This window comes from Hevea brasiliensis, chromosome 1 (assembly GCF_030052815.1).
Source record: "Hevea brasiliensis isolate MT/VB/25A 57/8 chromosome 1, ASM3005281v1, whole genome shotgun sequence".
Taxonomy (NCBI): Eukaryota; Viridiplantae; Streptophyta; class Magnoliopsida; order Malpighiales; family Euphorbiaceae; genus Hevea; species Hevea brasiliensis.
Genome location: NC_079493.1, coordinates 121,063,497 through 121,086,956, shown reverse-complemented (window position 1 = coordinate 121,086,956; position 23,460 = coordinate 121,063,497). Strand labels below are relative to the sequence as shown.

The 23,460-nt window shown below is 35.0% G+C and overlaps 2 protein-coding genes across 7 annotated transcripts; both read left to right on the top strand.

Annotated features, from left to right (window-relative positions):
- The first annotated feature begins 31 nt into the window (after positions 1–31).
- LOC110671732 (proline-rich receptor-like protein kinase PERK15) lies at positions 32–11,528 on the top strand. Of its 6 annotated transcripts, XR_009149980.1 has the most exons (18): positions 32–322; positions 2,263–2,655; positions 2,752–2,832; positions 2,962–3,032; positions 3,347–3,423; positions 3,639–3,765; positions 4,171–4,326; positions 4,450–4,540; positions 4,736–5,083; positions 5,474–5,563; positions 6,156–6,226; positions 6,383–6,426; positions 7,483–7,615; positions 8,505–8,663; positions 8,852–8,927; positions 10,649–10,982; positions 11,068–11,154; positions 11,238–11,528. XR_009149980.1 is itself a non-coding variant. In XM_058149679.1 (16 exons), the coding sequence occupies exons 2-15, from the start codon at positions 2,310–2,312 to the stop codon at positions 8,894–8,896; spliced, it is 1,815 nt and encodes a 604-aa protein (XP_058005662.1). In that variant the 5' UTR covers positions 32–322; positions 2,263–2,309; the 3' UTR covers positions 8,897–8,927; positions 9,031–9,192. The 6 variants fall into 6 exon arrangements, 4 of the variants coding, with proteins under 4 accessions (XP_058005662.1, XP_058005654.1, XP_058005658.1 ...); XR_009149978.1 differs by having other exon boundaries at positions 11,068–11,528; XM_058149679.1 differs by lacking the exons at positions 10,649–10,982; positions 11,068–11,154; positions 11,238–11,528 and adding an exon at positions 9,031–9,192 and having other exon boundaries at positions 7,507–7,615.
- LOC110667145 (proline-rich receptor-like protein kinase PERK15) lies at positions 10,661–21,977 on the top strand. Its single transcript, XM_058154500.1, has 6 exons — positions 10,661–10,982; positions 11,068–11,154; positions 11,238–11,308; positions 20,915–20,995; positions 21,410–21,556; positions 21,873–21,977. Exons 1-6 carry the CDS (start codon positions 10,661–10,663, stop codon positions 21,975–21,977), a joined length of 813 nt encoding a protein of 270 aa, XP_058010483.1.
- The last annotated feature ends 1,483 nt before the right edge of the window (positions 21,978–23,460 follow it).

Below are 23,460 nucleotides of genomic sequence, written 5' to 3'. Positions count from 1 at the left end.
TTGATATAATATATGTACAAATTAATTTTTTTTTCCTATGAAGAATTAAAATGCGCTCAGGACCTAGGGAAAGAGGAGGATGAGAAAGGGGAAATAAGAAAGATGGGAAAGAAGGAAATCGGAAAACAGGGGAGAGGAGGAAACCCAAAAAAAAAGGGCAACGCCGACCCCAATGTATCCCTGATTCTTCCAACCAAGTTCTTTTCCTTTGGTCATTTTCATCGGCACATAACCTCATCACATTGAAGAAGCTAACCTGCTGCCCCTTTTCACACAAGAATTTGGAGTTGAGTGGAAATTTTAAACCGTAGATTTTGGACAGGTATGGAGGAAAATGATTTATTCATCTCTTTCTTTTGAAATTTCTTTAATGAATCTTTTTCGCAATATTGAACTATGGAAGAAGTAGCTTGTTAAATAAGGATAAATAGAGATTTAATTAAGATAATACTTGATTTTTTCCTTTAGGCTTGTGGATCGTATCTCTTTATTTATCAAGATGAGTTTATGTTGTATTGAGGAGCAAATATGAAAGACGTGTATGTAAATAAATGGTGTAATTAATGGTTTGGATTTCATTGCTAAGCTAGGGTTTTATCGATTTGGAGTTTTTTTTTTTTAAGTGCTTCTTTGTGCATTTTTGCTATTGTTTTTGGGGGGTTTTGTTGGTCTTGATCTCCTCTTTTGATCATCGAGCTGTATTTTTTTTGTATATGCGGGTTTCTGCTGTCTTGTTCAGTATTAATAGAGGAAATAATTTAAATTTCAAGTTAATTAATCTAGGTATAAGTTCTTGAGTTGGAAATAAATGAGTAATAAATCCTAAGCCCTTAGCTGGTTTGATTTCAAATTAAAGCAAGTGCCCTCTATGAATACTTTGACTATGAATAGGAGTGAATTATGTTGTACTGTAAATTGGGTTAATTTGAATTATGGTGAATTTATGAGTTCGTACGAAAGTAAAAGTGTTGGTAGTATGCCATGGGGAGGTCGGATAGAGAAAACAAAAGAGGAAGAAATTGCGGTGGGTTTGGACTTTGGACAACCAAGAACATGGTCATGCTGTGTGGAGCTCAGAAGGGTCGTGTAACTTCAAATCATAAAAGAAAAAAAAAATGCAGATGATTTGAGCTGGGGGAAACATGTGTCAAGGTGTGTCCTTGAAGGCAGAGCACTCTTTGGGGTGTGATATCTGCTGCCTTGTTAATCTTGAAACCTTGTCTTAATGATATTAAATTTCTTTCCATGTAGTATTGCACTAAAAGATTTGGTTTCCATCTAGCAGAGTAAACTGTATTTTATAAAAAAAAAAAAAAAATTGTGTATCAACATCTATGTGAATTTGCATATTTATTTTTAGGCCAAATGATAAAATGTTCTATTAGTTGTAAATTACTTAGTCAATTCATTTTCATTTAGTCAATTCATTTCCATCTAGCAGTGAATTTGCATATTTAATGCATTTGTATAATTATGTTACTCTCACTTGCAAGTGCTAAAGGTTTTATTTTTAGAGCTACGTGGACCTGATTCTTCATTTTGTTATGAAGGTACGTAGGTAGCCTTCGGGGTGCAGTCCAAAATAAGAAAAATTATTTTCTTGATTTCCATATTATTATTATTATTATTATTATTATTATTATTATTATTATTATTATTATTATTATTATTATTATTATTATTATTATTATTATTATTATTATTATTATTATTATTATTATTATTATTATTATTATTATTATTATTATTATTATTATTATTATTATTATTATTATTATTATTATTATTATTATTATTATTATTATTATTATTATTATTATTATTATTATTATTATTATTATTATTATTATTATTATTATTATTATTATTATTATTATTATTATTATTATTATTATTATTATTATTATTATTATTATTATTATTATTATTATTATTATTATTATTATTATTATTATTATTATTATTATTATTATTATTATTATTATTATTATTATTATTATTATTATTATTATTATTATTATTATTATTATTATTATTATTATTATTATTATGTGTTGAAATAGTTAAATTATATTAGAAATATTGAAATTTTGTTTTTGGATATATTAGTCATGTTTAGTAGAATTTGGGTGTTGACACACACCATAATCCCCCCCACACCCACCCACTCGGCCCCCACCCCACCCCCCACCCATCCTCCCTCAATGTTGTAGCGATCTTGCAACCTCTCTGATACGACGTTGCCACCCACTTCTGTTGTAGCGGTCTTGGTATAGCAAAACTGGAGCGACTACTGCAAGTTTAATTCGATGGCCACTCAGGCACCTGACAGATCAAAGGGTACAATTGGGCTGAGGCAGTATACTTATGAAGAGCTAGCAAAAGCAACTGGCAAGTTTTCCAACCAGTTCCACCTTGGCGAGGGTGGTTTTGGTCAAGTCTTTTGGGCTTTCCTAGATGATGAAATCCGTGCTATTAAGAAACTAAGGTATCTTCCTGATGTACAGAAAGAAGAATTGGAGCATGAGATCAGGGTCATTAGCAGTGTCAGTCACAAAAATCTTGTTAAACTGGTTGGATACTGCATTGACGGAGCCAATGGATTGCTTGTTTTAGAGTATCTTCCCAATGGGTCCTTGAAGTCTCATTTACATGGTGAATCTTTTTTCCTGTCGTAAGTTTTCATTTACACAAATAACAAATATGATATTGAAATTAAAACTAACCATTAAGAATCGCGTGGTATCATAGGAAAAAACATTTTAGATTGGTCAAAAAGAATCGGTATCGCCAAAGGCTGTGCGCTTGGATTAGAATATCTGCACAAACACTGTGAGTAATTGATATAATATTTCCTGCTTGCTAAATGTTAGGATTTTCAGCTATTGAGACTTTATCTAGCTATTTTCTCATTTCTTTTTAAAGTTTTTTAACTTCACTGTACATATATATATTTTTCAGGCGAACCCCCAATCATACACCAAGATATCAAATCAGATAATATTCTTCTTAATAAAAATTTTAAACCAAAGGTAAGATAATTTAATAGCATATAAAAGTTTCAATTAATATGATTAAACTCAACATAGTGGAACCCTGAGTTTAATGCCATAATTTTCTTTTGAGTAAACTCATTAATTTCATAGTTGGATTCACTATGGTTGCCAACTTTTATTATTATTATTATTATTATTATTATTATTATTATTATTATTATTTTGCTTTTTGGCTGAATGGTGTGAACTCATTACTTACATAACTGCCAACTCCATTATTTTTGGTTGTCTATGATATTAAATCACATAGAACAGTGAATCTACTAATTTACTTAGTTCATTTTATTCAGCTTGCAGATTTCGGACTTGCCTTGTACTTTCCGGATAGTGTTACTCATCTTTCTAGAACGATTAAAGGAACTGAAGTGTAAGATACAATTTTCTTGTTATTTCTTAATTGCATTGCTATGATGGTCCATTTTTTAGGCACCATTGTGGTCTATATTTGGAATATTAGAAACATAACATAAAATACAATGAAAATAGAGAACTCAGTTTTTAGGCTTCTCTGATGAAGATTTTTATTTTTTAGAAAAAAAAAATTCTTAAGCTTAATTTTTCTTGTGCTTTTTTTAATTGCAGTTATATGGATCCAGAATATTCTGGAAAGATCTCTGCTAAGTCAGATGTCTACTCTTTCGGTGTGGTGCTTCTAGAGTTGATTACGGGGAGAGAACCTTTACATGAAGGCGTTAAAATCGTTGATTGGGTATGATAAGTAGCAAATAAAATATAAATAATTTATATAAGTAGACAAAACCAATGGTCTTAACTCTAATGCAAATTTTAGATTACTACCCTTAGCCTAAAATATATAAACCCTTAACATTTTCATATCCCACCAACGTGGGGTATGAGATAGGCCCTGCACTAAAGCATGATATAAAAGAGAAAGAGAAAGACGATAATGAATTTAGCCATTAAAAAAAATATTATTTCACTTTAATTCTACCTTGTCAACAAAAATATACGGGATAGACTTTTGATAAATTATTTTAGACGTTAGTTCGTAAGATTAGTATACGGCTGGAAATATGGTTGAAAATTAAAGCTTAATTTTGATGATGAAAAAGAAAATAATGAATTTCTTTTCCTTTTTATCACAATCCTGCAGGCAAAGACTCGAATTATGCAGGCTTTGAAAGGAGATTATAAGGACTTTGTTGATGTCAGATTGCAAAAGTATGATAAAGGAGAAATGGAAAAAGTAATATATTGTGCCAAAGGTTGTGTATATAACCGTCCAGAGTTTCGTCCATCAATGAGAGAGGTAAAATATCAACAATTAATTGGCTATATTTTGTTATTAATGTCTGTCAAAGATAGTATTCGAAAATTGAGACCTACATATATAGTTGGCTCATAATTTTTTTACCATTGCTATGCCATGTAGATTGTTCGATTTCTTGAAGGAGCCAAGCTTGAAAAGAATTTATGGATTGAGAAGATTGATAACGAAATGCGACGCAGTACTGTAAATGGAGGTCCATTTTATGTCAACTATGACATGCTTTTCAAAATCTTAATTCTCTGTCTTTACTCAACTAAAATTGAGTGCAGATTAAAAAAAAAAAGTTACACATTAAAATTAATTATCTTAATTTTTATTTTTTTTTAAATTTCCTTTTCCTTCATTTATCCAAAAAAAACTAATGTTGATTTCGCCAACATTATTGCAGAAGCTTCATCGAGTGACATTGAGAGGCTTGAAATTCACAACCCGATGATATTTACTTATGAACAACTAACAAAGGCGACTGAAGGTTTCTCCAGAAAAAATCTTCTTGGCAAGGGTAGTTTGGGTCAAGTTTATAAGGGATACCTAATCAATCATGAGGTGACAGTCAAGAAATTTTCACATATGCCTCGAAAGCAAGAAGATGCGTTCGAGAAAATGAAAGCCATTTGTAGTAGCGTCCATCACAACAATCTTGTTAAGCTGATTGGATACTGCGATGAAGGAGGCAATAAACTACTTGTTTTTGAGTTCGTTTCAGAGGACAAATCCTTGAGATCTCATTTACATGGTATGCTCTTTATCTTAAATTACTAAAGTTTCCACATTGGTGAACCAATGGTAAAGCCCACATTTAAGGTATTAGGTTTCAAGGTCGTCCTAGTTAACCTGAGAAATTACTCAATACAACTATTGTATTTACAACAGTTTTATTATAGCTACTGATTAAGGCAAGTCTCATCATAACCAACAATGAAAATCTGTCCGTTATACACACAATGGTTATATGTTAAAATTTCACCATTAACTCACCTTATATATTCTATCCATTTTCGATTATTTAGCTTGCATATTTTACTTTATTTTGCATCCACATTTGCTATACCAACAATATCAATATGTGCTGGTAAATAAGCTGTTATAGATTTTATGGTCTTAATTACCAACATGGATAACAAAGCAGGAAATGCGAGATCAACAGTGGATTGGCCAACCAGAATGGAGATCGCCTTAGGCATTGCAAAAGGATTGGTAGATCTACATGAACAATGTGAGTATTTGCAGGGGATTATCGAAATAGTCTCCAAATTTTTAGAAGATGAAAATTGTTGCTATTAATTGTCCTGTATCAATTGTATTCAATTTTATTCCTTATCAATGGAGATGATTATTGTCTTCATTAATGGATACAATGGTCATCCATTAATTATATTATTCAATGGATCAGATGATTATAGCCCCTTTGTCTGTGGCTTATTTATTTTGTTGTTGTTGGTCCACTTTTTTATTAGTCTGCAGGCTTTTTTGCTGGTACCCTTTTTTCTTCTTTATTTTGGTCTATTCTGCTGTTGGCTTTTGGTGTTCTTGTTGCTTTGTATCACCTTTGCATCTTTAAGTTGATTTTTTAGGAGAAACCTATTACCCGGTTTAACTGAGAGATTCCTGACCTCTTTATTAATAAAATCAATTGCTTAAAAAAAACTTGTATTAATTAAATACACTAATACATGTTACATAAGTTTATCATTTACAAAATATAATTTTAGTGGTTTTAAACCTTGCTACAAACCCTTGACTTGTTTATAGGTTAAAGGTGTATATATCTGAGTCACTTTCCATTTTTGTGATGTCTGTATTTTCAGATAAACGTTGGAACGTATACGAGCATTTCAAGGATGACAGTATCTTTCTTGATGGAAATTTTCAATTAAAGGTGATTATTATGGATTAAATAGTTCTATATATATGATCAAATATCATTTTGTTTTTGGTGCCGAATAGATGACGTTGAATGTGCCACTAAATTTTTGTTTGATGTTAAACTATTAATTGTACGATTTAATAAATTTACCTGGATCAATTTGTGCAGTTTGCAGAGTATGGACGTGCCAAGTTTCTCTCAACATATGTTGGGTAAAAATGAAAACTCTATTTTGTTGCCTGAGCTAAATTATATAAGCTATTAATGGCAGTCTGCTGTGTTGTATACTTCTGGCATATTAGGGTTTTTTTTATATATATATATATAAAAAGAAAGAAAAGCATCTTATTGTCATTATTTTTTTTCACTTTTAATTAGTTAGAGGTGACCAATTTGTTATGTCTATATGATTCATGATTTCAAATCTACTTCACGTTACCCATTTGCCACCCCTACCTTTAGAGAATATTTGTTGAACCTTTGTTATTGTTGGAAATATAAAATTTAAATATCAGTGAATATAGATTTATGTGCTTGAGTTAATGTGTGAAGAGTGTAATTGATGTTATAGCATGTAAAGAGTCTAGTTGTTGTAATACGTGAAGAGTATATCATATGAAAATTCATATAATTACTACTATATTTGTTTGCTAGATTTAGCTGTATTTGTAAGAGTGGAGTTGATTTTATAATATTACAAGTGTGGTTTATGTTGTGAGACTTGTGTGGAGCTCCCTTGCCTAAGATGTTTTCTGCACGTACCATTCATGTGGCAAACTCCTTCGCATGTTTTTTGGCTAAATCTGGTGCATCTAGAGAGGACAAGTTTATTGTTTTTCTTTAATTTCTTAATAGTATTAATCTGATTAGTGCTCTGTTTCACAAGAAGGATGTAGCTCCTTGGAGGGTTTTGCTACCCTTCCTCTGTCTTCACTCTGTCCCTCTTCTTTCTTTTCAAATGCTTTTTATCGTGATTTGGCTTTTGCATGACTAATGTTGCGTTTTGTTACTTGCATTCATCAGCTAAGTTGGTTCTCTCGAAGAAACCTATTGACTGGATTAGTGCGGTGGAGCTTGCCAAGTTTTTTTTTTTTTTAGCTTTCATTATTAATAAAATTTATCCGCTTATATATATATAAAAAAAAAAGTGTGGTTTATGTTCTCTTTCTCTTCCCTGTAATTCCTTATTTGACAGTATAGTCCTTTATTTATTTTTTCCTTCTGAGTGGTTCGTGTTCACCTCAGTTCCAATAATTCTCATTTCTCAGCTCTTTTTCCATCTTCGACTACAGTTTTACGACTTCTACGTATGCCAAGACCGATGTTTATTTCTTTGGTGAAATTCTTATGGAGCTAATCACTGGAAAGCAACCTAATGATGACATTGGCTTAGTTGAATGGGTACACACTTCTTTCTCAATTTCATAATCTCTCTCGAGCTTTTTTTGCTCAATTTCGTGTTGTTTAATAATTGTTTTGAACATTTTCTCTCTTTATCACCAAAGAAAAATAGTCTAAAATGCAGCATAATCCTACATAAAAATCTTAGTCATTATTGAAAAGGAGCCCCTGTTCACTGACAATATATATATATATATGTTGCACTTTCAGCATTTGATCCATCCATTGCTAAGTAATACAAGCTAGAAAGGGATCCATCACTAAAGCCTTTTAGTGGCATGGTTCTCAGCGAGCTAATTCATTATTTATTTAAAAAATTAATATTTAGAGATAAATTCTAGTTTGTCATTGAAATTCTTGGCACTAAAGTATCATTAGTGATGAATTATTGCTAATCAATGTGATTAGCGACAAAATTTTGACTCATCGTTGAATTTTTTTTTTAAGTGGTAAAAAGACTTCAAGGAGTTAATTATGATATTAATATATATCTTACTTAGTGCGATGACATTCTTAATTTTTTTTTTTTACCTTTTTATTTAGCTTTAATTGTAAAAAAAGTTATTTTTTAGTTTTTAAAATCATGTCTCATTCTTTTAATTATGACAATTTTGTGCTTATATTCTAATTTTGAAGAATAGTGGTAAATTTGTTTAATGATGAAAATTGCAGTTCCTAAGCCTTTTATTTATAAAGAAGGAATATAAAATTTAAACTTGAAACCTCAGTCCAAGTAAACTAAACATACTTATCAACTTATCATCAAATCAAGTTTATGAATGATTTATTTTATTCTTTATATATCCGATTGATGTCATATAATTTTACAAAAGCTAAAGCTGAATTGATTTTGGAAAAATAACAAATGCTTAATTTTATTAATGTTTAGGCGGAACCTGTGCTCGGAGATGGCTTGCTGCATGGCAAGTATTATTTTGTTGACAATAAATTGCAGAACAAGTTTGATGAAAATAAAATGATTCGAATGATTACATGTGCTTTAGCCTGTGTACGTCGTTTCCCTCAAGAGCGACCACAAATGAGTCGGGTAATTTGATTAAGAGATTTATGTATAATTTATTTTATGTAATTTTTAATTTTCTCTTTTTTATATTTAAAATAATAAAAATGTTTAATATATTGTTAATTAGTTTATTTATTATTGTTATTATTATTATTATTATCAAATTCTCAACTACTAGATAAGCCTTTTCTTTTCATTTCTTTGCAAAGCAGGTGGTGGAAGTTTTAGCAGGGAACATTCCTCCGGAATATCTCTAGAGTGGAGAACAACAATTTATAAAAAAATAAAGTACGTAAATCAAACTCTGAATTTTCAGTCTCTTCGTTGTATTGTTTAAGGTTATCTATAGGAATTATATGAGCTTCTCATCAACAAATCACTTTCACTGCAGTATGTACTTATAGTTATCTTCTGATGGTCCCTTTTAAGTCAGAGACATACCGTTGCGGGAGCCTTCTTCCTCGTTTACCTTAAAGTAGAATATAGAGAACTCTTCTTTGGATTCAGGGTTGAGTGATATAGTGAGATTTTGAGAAACTCTTTTGCTGATAAACTTATTTTTTCTTGTCCATTTGATATTATCAAATATGTCTAATGCTATTGAAATTAATAAAGCTTTATCCCTCAGTTTTTTTTTTTTAAATATATTTTTAAGCAATAGCAATAGTTCTTCATTAAGAAAGAAACACCCAGTGTGGGAAAAAAAAAAAAAAAAGTAAACCAGCAAAGACAAATGGGTCTACCCTGTATACCCACCTATATTAAGTCTGCTGTTATTTAAAAAAAAAAATTTTAAAAACAAATAAAGTAAACTCATCTAACTTTAATTTTATTTAAAAAAGTCTTTTAATAATAAATTTTTAATAAAAAAAATAAAAAGAACTATTTTACCTTTTTTTCAAAAATAGAAAAGAACTATTTTAACCTATTTCCTTTTTCGTTTGGTCTATGCTTTTCACTATCAGTACAGATATCACAAAACATTGCAATCGTGTAAAATGCAAAATTTTCAGATGGAGTCATAAATCAAGTCCACAAGACATACATCTCTAATATTTAAACTACATAAAAATAACATCTATTTTATGGAGTTATTAGAAGTAAACTTTTGTTATTTGAATACGAGTGTAGTATGAAATGCAGAATTTCTCTTCTGCAAGAGATTAAAATTTGATTATTGCTAGAGTGGACTCGGAAAAAAAAACCATGATATTAAATAGTGGATATAAATTGCTACCCAGTGAAATATATTTTCTGCCAATTAATTGAATTAAATATTCTATCAATACTATTGAACCCTTTAAATTAGAATAATAATAATTTTTTTTATATATAAAAATTATTTTAAATTTACTTGTGAAAAATACAATAATCTATAATTCAAATCTGCATTCTGCTTTCATTTAATAAAATCTAGCTTCATTTTTCTGAAAAAAAAAAAAAAAAAAAGAATTGGAGTTGCTTACGGCCAGAGCCAGCCAGAGATTTTACCAGCCAGAGATTTTACTTCTACTATACTTGTTAATTTAATGAAATCATATTAAGAGCCTGTTTGATTCGCACATTAAAATCAAAATCAGTATTAAAATCAGAATCAAACGAAATAGAAATGAAACAGTGAATTTTTATTTATATTTAATTTATTGTGAAATTGAACTGATATTTCTTTTTTATTTATTTAGTTTACATATATAAATTACGGAATTTAAATCAAACCTAGATGGCATTGATTCATTAGTTTAGCTCTGAGTTGATTGGGTTGCGTTGTGTCACTTCCTTATTTAATCCAATTATAAATTTGGATCGCTTTAAGAACTGAGTCAATTTACTAATTCAATGATTTGGTTATGGTTGGATCTGATTAAATTTAATGATTATGGTATGAACAGTTGTGAGTGTTTGGTGTCTTTGTTCTTATAAAATACATGCATACATAATTGCAAGTAACCTTCCTGGTGTGACATTGTCAAAGACTTTTATTAAAGTGACTGTGGTTTGCTTACCTGCAGCTTTTGACGGCTATGCCTGGGAATATTGGGCCAACGCAATATAATGATGAACAACTATCAAAAGCAACTGGTCATTTCTCCAACGACTACATACTTGGCCAGGGTGGTTTTGGTCAAGTCTTTAAGGGTGCCCTACACGGTGAAATCCTTGCTATTAAGAAACCTCACTATTTCCAGGAACAGACCAGAGAAGAATTGGTCCATGAGATTGCAGTCATAAGCAGTGTTCGTCACTGTAATCTTGTTAATCTGCTTGGCTACTGCATTGAAGGAGCTAACGCATTGCTTGTTTTAGAGTATCGTCTCAATAAATCCTTGAGACTTCATTTACATGGTGAGTTATTTTTCATTTTCTGAGATATTTATGTACATAAACAAGAATTATGATTTAAGATCTTACATAAGAAACTGCATAATAGGAGGAGGAAAGGAGATTTTGGATTGGCCGACAATAAGGAAAATTGCCATAGGCTCTGCAAAAGGATTGGAATATCTGCGTGAGCACTGTGAGTAACCGATCACTGCTTGATAATTTTATAGGATTTTAATAGAGCTATTGATTCTTCTCACAATATTTATATGTCTTCAGCATCTACTAAGATTATTCACCAAGATATCAAATCAGATAACATTCTTCTCGATATCAATTTTGAACCAAAGGTGAGATGTATAATTTAATTACAAACAAAAGTGTTACCTATATAATTAGTTATATCCTATAATGAAAAATTGGAGTTAGATTTCATAATTGGATGTAATTCATAAGTAACATTTTTATCATTTTTTTTATTTGATGCCAAATTATATTATTTGTGGCACAATAGATCCACTAATGTATTTGGATAATTTTGTTTAGATTACGGATTTTGGACTTGCCTTATTTTTTTCGGATATGGTAACTCATCTCTCCAATCAATTACTGGAATTGAAGTTTAAGATACAATTAATTTTTCTTATTAGTTAATTATATTGCTATTATGGTGTTTTTTTTAGGTGGTCTTATGATCTATATGTGGAATAATAACACTATAAGAAAATTAGAAATTAGAGATAAAATTATTATATTTTCTTAAATCACTAATTATGAAATATTTTCTACAGTAAGTGGTAAATCCAGGTCAAACCCTAGAGACCGAATTATTAAATTTTGTGCACTTGTCTAATGAAAAAAAAAAAAAAAACAAAGGTTGGGGAGGAGGGGGTTAATTCACAATCCAAAGAAGAAACCAAAAATCCAAAATTAAGATATAAAAATAAGAAACTCTCCAATTAAATAAACTTCATCCCAAGGTAATTCGTATTCCAATACATTGATTTGATCATAGACAAAAGAAATACAATTATTTCTTATTGAATACTTAATGTAGATTTACCAAACAGCGAGGTAAACCCCTGACTTCCCTATATTCATTAATTCGAGCCAAGCACTCTTATTGACTCTAATTATTAACTGAATTGGTATTAAGCAATCTTCATCAAATTAATAATTGCTTTAAGAATAGGAAGTAGTTAAGCTGAACAACAATTTATGAATCATAAATCATTTAATTCATCCTATTATTTCCTTAGGTTGTTATTGAAAATTGGGATCATAATCAATAAAACCTAATTGCTACTCATGTTCAATCTTACACAATAATTATGAATTAGAAAGAAACCACTTCGAAAATTGAGATTCTAGGTTCGGGGTCCGTATACGGGCGGAGAAGGTATTAGGCATCCCGCCTCGTCCCTCGACGAGGGTAAACATATTTAATGTTATGCTCTTTCATAAATTAAAAGGGTAATTAGGGGATTGAGATAGTGATGATGTTAATCCTTTGTGCAAAATAAAGGAATGTTTGATATTTCACTTATTTTGGGTTGCCCAAGAACGCAAGTTCATGAGATGGCCCTTTAGTGAATAGGTGTCGTGTAGGGTTATTTTGTGTATTAGAATTATGCTATTTTAATTTGGATTGTGTTAAGAGAGCTCGGGTGAGAAGCTTTTCCCAATCTTTAGATATGTTTTATTAAGAGTTTTAGGCGGGAGATTTCGGATAAGAACTCTCCTCCGGTCTCCACATTTTTTATTGAGGTTTTGGCTGAGAAACGGTATGAACTCTCCCCCGATCTCTTTGGTTTAAAAATTTAAATGAAGGATCTCGGATAAGAACTCTCCTCCGATCTCCGTGTTTTATTTAAATGAGAATCAGGTAAGAATTTTCCCCCGATTTCTTAGAGTGTTCGGTTTAAAATTTTAAATGAAGGATCTCAGATAAGAACTCTCCTCCGATCTCCGTGTATTATTTAAATGAGAATGAGGTAAGAACTCTCTCCCGATCTCTTAGAGTGTTCGGTTTAAAATTTTAAATGAAGGATCTCGGATAAGAACTCTCCTCCGATCTCTCCGTTTATTATTTAAATGAGAATCAGGTAAGAACTCTCCCCTAATCTGTTAGAGTGTTTGTTATGATCGCATACCAGAAGGACCTTGGACTAAAGAGTCTAGCACCTGAAGGCGCCAGAAACCCACACAATGTTTTTCTTAACCTACTGAGGCCTTGTAACTAGAGGGCGGACACAAGACCGAACTTTCACCGATCTCATATGTGATCGCCTTGTCAGAACCCTTTGGCTGGCGATATCCAATCTCTTTTGGTTACTAGTCTTCTCTCAATTCCCGATCTTCTCTCAATTCCCGCCCTATTATGCTATATCCTGGACTCGTTTAGTAGCCCGACCTTATAACTTTTTTCCTTTGATTTACTATTCAACCTTTGGTTATTTTTATTTGTCCGAAAACTTTCACATTAAGATACTTCTACCAATATTTTATTAAGTTACCTACTAGTTGCCCACAACCAGAACACTTATTTTCAAAGGAAATGAAAACTAAGAAGAAATAAATAAGGTTTACGGATGAATAGAAGAAGTAAGCATCGGGAAATAACTATCGGCCTGAATAATCTACATTAGGATTTTAGTGCAACTGAACTTAATGGAAATTTGAAAAATAAAAACAGATAAACTGAAACACGAGCATCCAGCGAAATAATAGTCGAGATGCTTACCTGTGGGAGGTCGAGGATGTTAAGCTAACTCTAGTGTTCACAAATCTTGTAGAGGTGGAAACCGATGGCCAAAAGATTAAAACTTACTCGAAATAGCAGGAACCAGGTCGGAATGAAGTTGAATAAGGAGAGTAATATACGGATATCGGGGAAGTGGGAATGAAACTAAGTAAAGAAAATGGCCTTTCGGAACGATGAACAAGCACTGAAAAATGGAGATTTCAGGGTTCAGAACTCCTTTGATGAAGATACTTAAGAAAACTGGTTTCTAAAGTTTCTTGAAAGCTCAGAGTGGCAAAGTAGCAAGACTGAATTAGATTTCAGAGCCTTTCCACTATAATCACCAACTCCTTTTTTTGCCCGTCCTTTCTACAGTTTTGCATGCAGGTATTTATAGGGAATGGGTGTTACTAATGAAGGGTTAGGATCTCCCCTTGGGGAGATGGAAGGTTTGGATTTAAAAGGACATAATCTGATGTCTGAGAATTAAAGAGAATCAAAATAGACGGCTGAGATCCTATTCAGAATATCTGTCCTTTTTCTTCTTAATCCAACGGCTCAGGGTTTTGCTTGTCCAGACGGATCTGAAGGCTGGGAATAAAAGGCGCCGGACCTATCATCTACTTTTTGATCCAAGGGCTCCGGGTTCGTCCTTACAAGTATGATCAATGGTGGAGACTGAGATGTACAAGACTACCATAACTGTCTTGGCGTCTGTCAGCAATGTGGGCGATTCTGCAAATGAGGCGTGCGGTGAAGATTTGATCATGCCTGCAACGCTTTAACTACCTCGACTCTGATTATGTAGAGAGTTATTGGAAGTCATCTCATCCTCTTCATGCTTTCCAATCTCTATTCTTTCCGATCTCTCTATTATGACCCTCTTATTTTCCGATCTTTCTCATATCGGGTCCCTCATCGCTTCCCAATCTCTCCAATTCTAGAACTTTCCTCTTTATCCGACCTACCTTAGTCAAAGCAATTAATTCTTTGGTTACCGATGCATCCGCTTCGGTTTGTGTATGCAATAAATGCTCAGGCCCTATATATATGCACCAGCGAGAAAGCCCCTCCACTCTTCATTTCTCCTCCTTTCATTTCTCCATTTCTCCTGTTCTAGCTTCTCCGCTAATGATTCCGACTATAGTGATTGCTTTTGATCTTTTTCCGACTGTTTTGAGATTGGCACGATCGTCACTTTCGATCTTGATCGGTAAATTGGTCCGGTTGCCTCACTGTCATCAGATATTGTCCTCATGGTTCTTCGATCTCCGGGATTGGAAAGATTGGACATTGATTTGAATTCTAAAGATCGTGATCGTTATTAGACCGGATAGAGACCTTAACTCCACTTTAATATCTGGGGCATTCAAGTGAAAACCTGATCCTGACATTGGCCAAATGAAGTTCCACTATATTTGTGAGAAGAGATCGGAAGCGGGACTGGATGGTCCGGAGATCCCTTTTGATTTGAAACCTTTTGATGAAAGATCGGAAAACTATCAACTAAGTATGGGATCAGTTTATTCTGTGGTCGAGCAATCGGTGAGTTCGGGAAAGTCATTTGTGATCGAAGGACATCGGCTGAGAGCGGATGATGAAGTCAATTTTAAGGTCCCTCAACTTCGGAGGTCGGCCAAAATATGGTGTCGACAGCTGCCCCTCTTTGCATGATTTCTATTAAAGAAGATGAAATTCTTTTGTATAGGAATTATGTAAAGATTCAGACCCATATTTTGGGCGATTAGGGTATGAAAAATTAAAACGCTGAGAATCAACATTTGACTTGGAAGTTAAAAGCTGGAAACTAAAATTAACTTGGATCAAGGAACCAGAGGTTGATGATAGGAATTTAAATGCGAGAAATTAAAATCAACTTGGATCAAGGAACCAGAGGTTGATGACAGGAATTTAAACGCGAGAAATTAAAATCAACTTGGATCAAGGAACCAGAGGTTGATGACAAGAAATTTAAATGCTGAAAATTAAAATCAACTTGGATCAAGGGACCAGAGGTTGATGACAAGAAATTTAAATGCAAGAAATTAAAATCAACTTAGATCAAGAAACCAGAGGTTGATGACAATAAATTTAAATGCTAAAAATCAAAATCAACTTGGATCAAGGAACTAGAGGTTGATGACAGGAATTTAAATGCAAGAAATTAAAATCAACTTGGTTCAAGGAACTAGAGGTTTATGACAGGAATTTAAATGCAAAAAATTATAATCAACTTGGATAAAGAAACCAGAGGTTGATGACAAGAAATTTAAATGCTGAAAATTAAAATCAACTTGGATCAAGGAACCAGAGGTTGATGACAGGAATTTAAATGCGAGAAATTAAAATCAACTTAGATCAAGGAACTAGAGGTTGATGACAATAAATTTAAATACTGAAAATTAAAATCAACTTGGATCAAGGAACCAGAGGTTGATGACAGGAATTTAAATGCAAGAAATTAAAATCAACTTGGATCAAGGAACTAGAGTTTGATAGTAGGAAATTAAAATGCAAGAAATTAAATTCAACTTGGATCAAGGAACTAGAGGTTGATGATGGGAATTTAAATGCGAGAAATTAAAATCAACTTGGATCAGGGAACCAGAGGTTGATGGCGGGAATTTAAATGCGAGAAATTAAAATCAACTTGGATCAGGGAACCAGAGGTTGATGACAAGAAATTAAAATCAACTTGGATCAAGGAACTAGAGGTTGATAGCAAGAAATTTAAATTTTGAAAATTAAAAATGCCAACAAAGCAAGCCTAACCTGACACGAGAAGTTCTTCCGCGTCGAAATGTACTTAACAGGATCCTGAAGATAAATGATTAATGGAGGACGAGTCTCAAGACTTAACCCACAACTTTCCCTTTCTTACTCACTTCCCAGGATGCCCTTTCTGTTATCGACTTTCTTCTTATTTTGCGAAAAGTGCCCTTGCGGGTTTTCACTTTCCTCTCTGTATATTTGACTAAAAGCGCCCTTCCTGGTTTTCACCCCTAGTTTTTTTTTTTTTTTTGGCTATCGATCATTTCCTGCAAATCTCATAGCAAAGTACATGAGGTTATCAATATCTAAATCCTAATCTTATGACAAAATTTTAACAGATTAATAGCGCATAAAATAAAGATGTAGAAGAAAAATAACATTAGAGTGTGGGTATACAATAAAGATAAATCTGAGTGTAAGTATATAAGAAAAATGAATTAAAGTGTAAATGTGTAAAGAAGATAAATCAAAGTAAAAGGATGACTTTATTATGGCTTGAGAGAAAAAGGTACAGTTTCAAAGAAAAAGGGCACAAGAATGGATCTCACAGATTCCTTGTAGTTAACTTTGAAGTCCCTTAACTACCATTATTTCAAGTACTCTATTGACGAACATTCGTGCCGTGGTAGCTTATTTCCTTTTCTGGTCCCGTATTCCCTTTCTTATTTCTCTAATTTCTGGTTCTAAGGGCGCCCCTTCAGGTTTTCACTCCTAGATTTTTTTTTTCTTTTTCAGGGTGCCTTTTCGGGTTTTCACCATTTACTCATTTTACAGAAAGCACCCTTCCGGGTTTTCGTCCTCTTTTGCACATTTTTTTTTTTTAAGCATAATACCTTTTGACACCGTCGGCATTCACGGGTCTTGGGAATTCTTCGCCGTCCATGTGGATCAAGATCAAGACACCACCAGAAAATGCCATTTAACTACATAGGGTCCCTCATAAGTTGGCGACCATTTTCCTCGGGCATCATTTTGATTCGGAAGTATCTTTTTCAGGACCAGATCTCCTGGTTGGAATTCGCGCGGGTGAACACCTTTGTTAAATGCCCTAGCCATTCTTCTCTGGTATAATTGCCCATGACACGCTGCTGCTAGCCTTTTCTCGTCCAGCAAATTCAATTGGTCTAACCTTGATTGGATCCATTCCGACTCATCGATTCCTAATTCTTTCAGAATTCTCAGGGAAGGAATCTCTACTTCAATAGGCAAAACAGCTTCCATTCTGTAAATCAGTGAATATGGAGTTGCCCCAGTTGATGTTCTTATGGAGGTCCGGTATGCATGAAGAGCGTAGGGAAGCATATCATGCCAATCTTTATAGGTGACGATCATTTTCCGGATGATTCTCTTGAGATTTTTGTTAGCAGCTTCTACCTCTCCATTCATCTGGGGACGACATGGTGAAGAATTAAGATGTCAGATTTTGTATTGGTCACATAAACTTCAGGCCTTCGGACCATTCAAATTCTTAGCGTTGTCAGTGACAGTTTCGCTGGGGAGGCCGTGTCGGTAGATGACATTATTTCGGAGAAATTTGAGGAATGTGTTCTGCGTGATGTGGGCATATGACATCGCTTCAACCCATTTAGAAAAATAGTCAATAGCTACCAAGATGAACCTATGACCATTGGATGCCTTGGGATTAATGGGACCAATTACGTCCATGCCCCACATTGTGAAAGGCCAAGGTGGGACAAGATTGAACAATTGATGAGGCGGAACATTTATTGGATCCGCATAGATTTGACATTTATGACACTTCTGAAAGTACTCGATGCAGTCTTTTTTCATAGTAGTCCAGAAGTATCCCTGTCTCATGATTTGCTTGGCCATCATATGTCCATTAGTGTGGATTACACAATTCCCCTCATGAGTCTCGAAAAGGATCCTCCTTGCTTCTTTTGCATCTATGCATCTCAACAATTCGCCATTTGAGCTCCTTTTGTACAGAATTTCACCATTGGGGAAGTATCCCAAAGCTAATCTCCTGATCATTCTCCTTTAATTTCTGTTTGCCTCCAGAGGATATTCCCTGGTTTTGACGTAGACCTGGATATCATGGTACCAGAGTTTGCCATCAATTTTTTCCTCGGCCATGAAACAATAAGCTAGCTCACCCTTTACTTTGATCTGCAATACCTGAGTCGTCTGCCCCTCTGCCATTTAAGCCATGACAGCCAGAGTGGCCAAGGCATCCATGAATTGATTCTTGTCCCGACTGAGGTGAGTGAAAGAAATTTCTTCAAATTTCTTAATCAATTCTAGTAGGTACTTTTGATATGGGATCAACTTCGGGTCCTTGGTTTGCCATTCTCCCTTGACTTGATAGATGATCAAGGCCGAATCTCCATACATCTCTAACTTTCTGACTTTCATTTCGATGGCAGCTTGTAAGCCCATGACACAGGCTTCGTATTCCACGACGTTGTTGGTGCAGTCAAATCTTAACTTGATAGCTATTGGGAAGTGTTTTCCATCAGGGGATACCGACACAGCTCCGATCCCATTACCAGATAAATTGACAGCCTCGTCAAAATACATTTCCCATACATCAGCTGATTCCTTATGCTCGCTGCCGACCTCATTAACATGCTCATCAGGGAACTCGAAATCTAGGGCTTTATAATGTTGAATAGGGTTTTCTGCTAGGAAATCAGCAATTACGCTACCTTTTACTGCTTTCCTAGTCATATAGACAATGTTATATTAAGAGAGTATGACTTGCTATTTTGCTATCCTCCCTAGAACGACTAGGCTTTCAAACACATACTTGATGGGATCCATCCGTGAGATGAGCCATGTCTTATGATTCAACATGTAGTGTTTAAGCCGATTCGCCGTCCAGGCTAACGCACAACTAGTTTTCTATAGAAATGAGTACCTGGTCTCGCAATCATTGAATTTCTTGCTCAAGTAATAAATGGCCCTCTCCTTTCGACCTGTGTCATCATGCTGCCCCAAAACATATCCCATTGAACTCTGTTGGACTGCCATGTATAGAATTAACGGCCTTCCTGCCACTAGAGGGACCAATATCGGCGGGTTTGACAGGTACTGTTTAATTTTCTCGAAAGCCTCTTGACAAACTTGGTCCCATCGAGTAGTGTTATTCTTTCTGAGTAGCTTAAAGATGGGCTCAGCTTTAGCAGTGAGGTTGGAAATAAACCTCGAGATGTAGTTCAGCTTTCCCAGGAAACTGCGCACCTCCCTCTCTGTCTTTGGGGATGGCATTTCTTGAATGGCTTGAACTTTGTCTGGATTCACTTCTATTCCCTTCTCACTCATTATGAATCCCAATAGCTTTTCAGATCTAGCTCCAAACACACACTTGGCTGGGTTCAATTTTAGCTGATACTTCCTGAGTCTTTCGAATACTTTCCTCAGCACTTGTACATGACTTTCTCCCTCCCTGGATTTGATGTCATATCATCCACATACACCTTCACTTCTTTGTGCATCATATCGTGGAATAATGTGACCATAGCGCGTTGATAGGTAGCTCCAACATTTTTTAACCCAAATGGCATGACCCGATAACATAATACCCCCCCACTGAGTAATAAAAGCAATTTTCTCTTTGTCTTCTTCATCCATGGGGATTTGGTTGTACCCGGATACCCCATCAATACACGAACATCTACCCAATCCCGCAGCATTGTCTACTAGCACGTTTATGTGTGAGAGAGGGAAATCATCCTTCAAGCTCGCTTTATTGAGATCCCTGTAATCAACACATACCTTGACTCTCCCGTCCTTCTTCATTACTGGGACAACATTAGCTATCCACTGAGGGTACTTGACCACTTCCAAGAATCCAGCATCATACTGCTTTTTGACTTCATCCCTAACTTTGAGTAGCGTGTCAGGGTTCATTCTTCTTAACTTCTGCTTTACTGGAATTGTCCTGGGAATTAGGGAAATCTTGTGTGTCACTATCTGAGGGTCTAATCCGGTCATATCGTCATAGCTCCATGAAAATACATCCAAGAATTCTTTGAGCAAACTGACCATATCTTCTAATTCACCACTTCCCACAACCTTAAGTTCTCTCCTTATTTCTTCTGTGCCTAGATTTATGGTGTGTGTTTCGTCCCCGCAAGGCAGCAGGGAGCGTTCGTCTCTTTCACCCCTTTCTTCTGCAAGTTCTTCTTCAGAATCACTTGAAGTAATGGCAGTTATGGGAGTTTCAAAATTAACATGAGGAATTTCTGAGTCTATTGAATTATTAGGCGTTAATTGATGAATGGTCTTGAAGAAATGAAAGTGGAGTATATTATAAGAATGGATTTTAAAAAAAAGAGAATTAGATGTAAAATGCACTATTAATTCGTTAACATTTAAATCATAAGAAAAGGGTCCATTTACAGCATTACACTTGTCACCATGGACAAAATGATCAAGTGTAGATAACTAAAAGTATTTTACTCGAAATTGAGCACAGGAAGGTCTTCTGTTTTCCAATTATCCAGCTCTTGCCCCTCAGCAATTGGCGAGATCAGGGCTTCATATAGGGAGTCCAGCTGTATGATATCAACAGATAGTTCTTCAGGTGATTCTTCACTTTCATCCCCAGATTCTATCATATTTACACCATTGCCTGTATCATGATTGGGCAATGGGTTTGATGTGACATTGGGAAGAGAGCTATTTCCTTCAATCTTCAACCACTCATTTCTGATCAGGGCCTGTACTCTTCCCCTAAGAGCTCCGCAGTTATCAGTCGAGTGTCCGAATGCCCCTCCATGATATTCACATCGGGCATTGACGTCATACCACCTAGGATATGGTGGCTGAATCGGATCAAGGGGGATCGGCACTATCTGATTAATACCGAGGAGGTATCAGTATATTTCGCTGAGTGGGAGGAGAAAAGGTGGATCAGGATTTCTCTGTGGTCTAGGATTATTTTGGGGAGGAGGTGGTCTTGTTTGAACAGGTTGAGGAGGCGGTCTGGGTTGGTAAGCTGCTTGCGGTGGATACTGTGGGCATGGGTGAGGATAATTTGGAAAAAGGGATGGAACATTTGCTATTGTCAAGCCGTGAGCAGGAGGATATGGCCGAAAATTATTCTGAGAGAAAGGAGGTTGGGTTTGTCGGGTGATGAAGTGCACATTACCTTCTTTCTTCTTACCGAAGCCGGCGGTCTTCTTTGCAGTGTTCTCAGTCAACTCCTGCAACCGTCCTAACCTGAGGTTAGCTTCAATTCTCTCGCCAGCTTGAATGATATCTAAAAAGCTGTTGGAGGTGTTTTCAATCATCAGATTGAAATACGGAGCCTTTAACATTTCAATGAACAAGGAGCAGAGTTCATTGTCAGTAACCGGAGGATTCACCTTCGCTGCTTTTTCTCTCCATCTCTGGGCATACTCCTTAAAGCTTTCTCTTTCTCTCTGCACCAGATTTTGGAGGTCTCTCCTTATGGGGGAGACGTCACAGTTGAATTTGTACTGTTTCGGAAAGGCGTTGGCCAAATCTTTCCAGGAGCGCAGCTTGCTCCTGTCTAATTGAATGCACCATCGTAGGGCTGCCCTGGAGAGACTCTCGTGAAAGAAGTGGACCAGGAGTCTATCATCTTCCGTTAGGGAGAACATCTTGGCGATGTAAGTAGCCAGGTGAATGCGAGGGTCTGAATTCCAGGTATATTTATCGAAGTCCGAGACTTTGAATTTGGGTGGCACCACCACATCTGGCACCAATCTTAGTGATGACATATCAACTGAACCATACATGTTCAGGCCCTCTATTGCCCTTAATCTTTCTTCAAGAGCAGAAAGCTTCTCATTCTCTCTCGCTCTGCTCTCTCCTACTGCATGAGCTATTCCCCCTGTTGGGAGATAAGGGGCAGGGTGAACAGGAGGGATCGGGATAGAAGGGTGTAGCTCAACATTTGAGACAACCGGGTAATAGGGGAAAGGTAAGTTATCATTTAGGAGGGTCGGATTGACAGTGATTGTCAGATCCAAAATAGGTGGCTAAAACGTAAAAGAGGTTGAAGCTTGGTGAGAATCAACCGTTGTAGGAAGTGGGGGAGGTAATGGCAAATTTGGTTCTGAGGGAGGCTTGTTTTAGGATATCTCCTTCATTAATTGCATGAGCTCTGAGACTTCATCTCTCAATTTGGAAACTTGTCCCTGTAGGTTCTGGACTTGTTCTTGATCTTCCATTATCTTCTTCGTTCGTGATCTTGTTAAATACACTCGTCTCGGTCGAACTGCTTGTTTGGTCAGGCTTGCTTTGCTTGAAGCAATGTTGATTTCCTGTGAGAAAAATCATTAAATGAATTTCAAATTTTGTTAAAAATTAAAGGTCTTAATTTGGACAAAGGATACGGTGGCATCTGAAAGCCAGGAATGAGGTCTGTAGAAGGATAATTGCATCAATTTTATCATGACATCGCTCGATAGTCTGACGGTGAATGACTGGATCAAATGCGTGTCTATGATACTTGTCCATATGGCACATTCGTCTTTTCACATAACTCTAGTGAGGATAGTTCCTACGGGAGTCATACTGTTCATTCACAATTCTGCTAAACAATGGTCCAAAGTGATTTTATTAATCGAATAGTTCATATATAGCATTCTTTACATTTGCCTAGGCTCAGGGAGACTCTTTATAATGCAATGACATTTTTTGAGATACTCATAGAGTCTTTCTTCTTGTCTGGCGGGGTTGAATGTTCTCAAGGCATATTCAGATTCTGGCAAGAGCTCTTGTTTCCCTTGTGCTATCATTCTTTCTAGTTGGTCAACATTTTCTCTCAGCTCTTGATGGAGAGTAGCTTGTCTTTCTTTTTCCTTTCTTTTTCCTCTCTTTCTTTAGCACATTCCTTCAAAATATCATTGATAAGCTGTGCTTGCTCTTCAAAATATCAAACATTTGCCCTCTTGTTTATACTCTTCCATGAGTATCTCTTGGTATTTCATTTTCTCTTGCGATTCGTCATTCCGAACTCCTGCCTCCCTTATTGCGCCTTGGAGGGAGATC

Bases quoted from the DNA above. Each gene is read 5' to 3' on its own strand.
- LOC110671732 (XM_058149671.1), top strand. From the start codon at position 2,310: ATGGCCACTCAGGCACCTGACAGATCAAAGGGTACAATTGGGCTGAGG. The intron at 3,033-3,346 runs GTAAGATAATTT...CATTTTATTCAG, and splicing joins ATAAAAATTTTAAACCAAAG to CTTGCAGATTTCGGACTTGC. The intron at 6,227-6,382 runs GTGATTATTATG...CAATTTGTGCAG, and splicing joins ATGGAAATTTTCAATTAAAG to TTTGCAGAGTATGGACGTGC.
- LOC110667145 (XM_058154500.1), top strand. From the start codon at position 10,661: ATGCCTGGGAATATTGGGCCAACGCAATATAATGATGAACAACTATCA. The intron at 11,309-20,914 runs GTGAGATGTATA...AATTGAGCACAG, and splicing joins ATATCAATTTTGAACCAAAG to GAAGGTCTTCTGTTTTCCAA. The intron at 20,996-21,409 runs GTATGATATCAA...TTGTTTGAACAG, and splicing joins TTCATATAGGGAGTCCAGCT to GTTGAGGAGGCGGTCTGGGT.